General features: G+C 38.7%; 1 protein-coding gene across 1 annotated transcript in view; it reads left to right on the top strand.

Annotated features, from left to right (window-relative positions):
* Window positions 1-3: 3 nt before the first annotated feature.
* Window positions 4-1,605, top strand: part of LOC104834899 (myosin heavy chain, skeletal muscle, adult-like) — a gene marked incomplete at its 5' end in the record, with an annotated part of 14,870 nt that continues 13,268 nt past the window's right edge. Inside the window, 2 exons of the mRNA XM_010572562.1 lie at window positions 4-136; window positions 1,428-1,544. Of these exons, the coding sequence (XP_010570864.1) occupies window positions 4-136; window positions 1,428-1,544 (250 nt within the window). The remainder of the gene's footprint in view (window positions 137-1,427; window positions 1,545-1,605) is intronic.

The raw sequence follows: 1,605 nt of genomic DNA on the forward strand, positions 1-1,605 counted from the left end.
GTCACTGTCAACCCCTACAAGTGGCTGCCGGTGTACAACCCGGAGGTGGTGTTGGCCTACCGAGGCAAGAAGCGCCAGGAGGCTCCTCCACACATCTTCTCCATCTCTGACAATGCCTATCAGTTCATGCTGACTGGTGAGTGCTTGATTTCCTTTGAACTGCTCTTGAGATGAGCTATCTCTAGAGGGAAATGTAGGGTATTCTCTGGAAATATGGTGCAACACTGAAAATACAGTGTGTGTGAAATTAATGGAAGATTAATGCACTTAACTGTAATGGTCTGTGTGAACTGAGTGTCTGTGTTCCTATTAGGATTAATAAAGACCTGGACCTAATGAAAATAATCTAGAAGGAGTAAATTCACTGGAAAGAATACACCTATTTTCTGGTGTAGACTTTACTGACTCTAATGGGATCTTACATATATGCATAGATTTATGTATCTTAATCACTAAACTATTCTCTGCTGGAGAGTACAGAGTACAAAAATATCACATATAGCCTATAAAAGATGTGTATACAGTCAATTCAAATTTGCAAGCATCAGTGCTAACAAGTAAGACAGAGTATCTCTACGTTGAACAGGTTGATTATTATGCAAATGGAATTTATGATGGACCAAGTGGTCTAAAGTACATACAGCCTTTAATGATCTAAGTAACCTCTACACTGATCTATGCAACTGTAAATCAATTGCACCTTATAGTGAAAAGTAAATATCAGAAAACTATGCCAAGGAAAAAAATAAAGCTTTTAGCATTTAAGTTGAATTGCTTTAAAAAAATTCTTTCTGCTTTCTTTTCTTCTTTCCACCTCTTATTTTCTCTTCCCTATGTGTGCATTGAAATCAAAGATGTGCAAGATTTTAGATCTTCTTTTCCTGTTATTTTGTTACAAACTGGGAGATAGTTGAAGAATAGAAAAATGAAAAAATAACCTTGCCTATGTATGATCTCAGGAATACATGATTTCTGTATATATAGGGGTTAAAAAAAAAAAGATGAAAAATAGTGAAAGAGGTTGGTCAGTCATTTCTGTTGCCTGTGACACCTCCAAATTTCTGTAAGATTACTCAGGAAAATTTTAGCTTCAGAAGAATTTACATGCTGTCAAAGCCCGACCTCAATATTTTCATTACATGTACTTACGTAATAAGAGAAAAATACGTAGCCTGATGAGAAGACAGTATCTTGAAAGGCATAAGACTACAAAAACTACTCTGAAATGATGTCTTTACTGAGCCAGTAGATAATACCTGAAGTATTCCTGGGACCATCAAAAGTACCTGCTAGAATTCCTGGGGTTTTTCACTGTCTTCTGTCCCTGCATCCTCTGGAAGTTTCAGTTCATATTTTTCTCCTAGTTTTTGAGTTCTTTGTTATTCATGAGCACTAGGAAAATCTTTCTTATCTCTGTCTTTTCACAGATCGCGAGAACCAGTCGATCCTGATCACGTACGTACACTCCCGGCTCGGGTCCCCGCTGGGCTGCCCCATGCCAGGGGACCTTCTGCCTGACCACAGGCTCTCTGCTTCTGTCTTTGGTTTGACAGCGGAGAATCTGGTGCAGGGAAAACTGTGAACACAAAGCGTGTCATCCAGTAC

The sequence above is a fragment of the Haliaeetus leucocephalus genome, unplaced genomic scaffold (genome assembly GCF_000737465.1).
Source record: "Haliaeetus leucocephalus isolate CR32 unplaced genomic scaffold, Haliaeetus_leucocephalus-4.0 Scaffold346, whole genome shotgun sequence".
Classification (NCBI taxonomy): Eukaryota; Metazoa; Chordata; class Aves; order Accipitriformes; family Accipitridae; genus Haliaeetus; species Haliaeetus leucocephalus.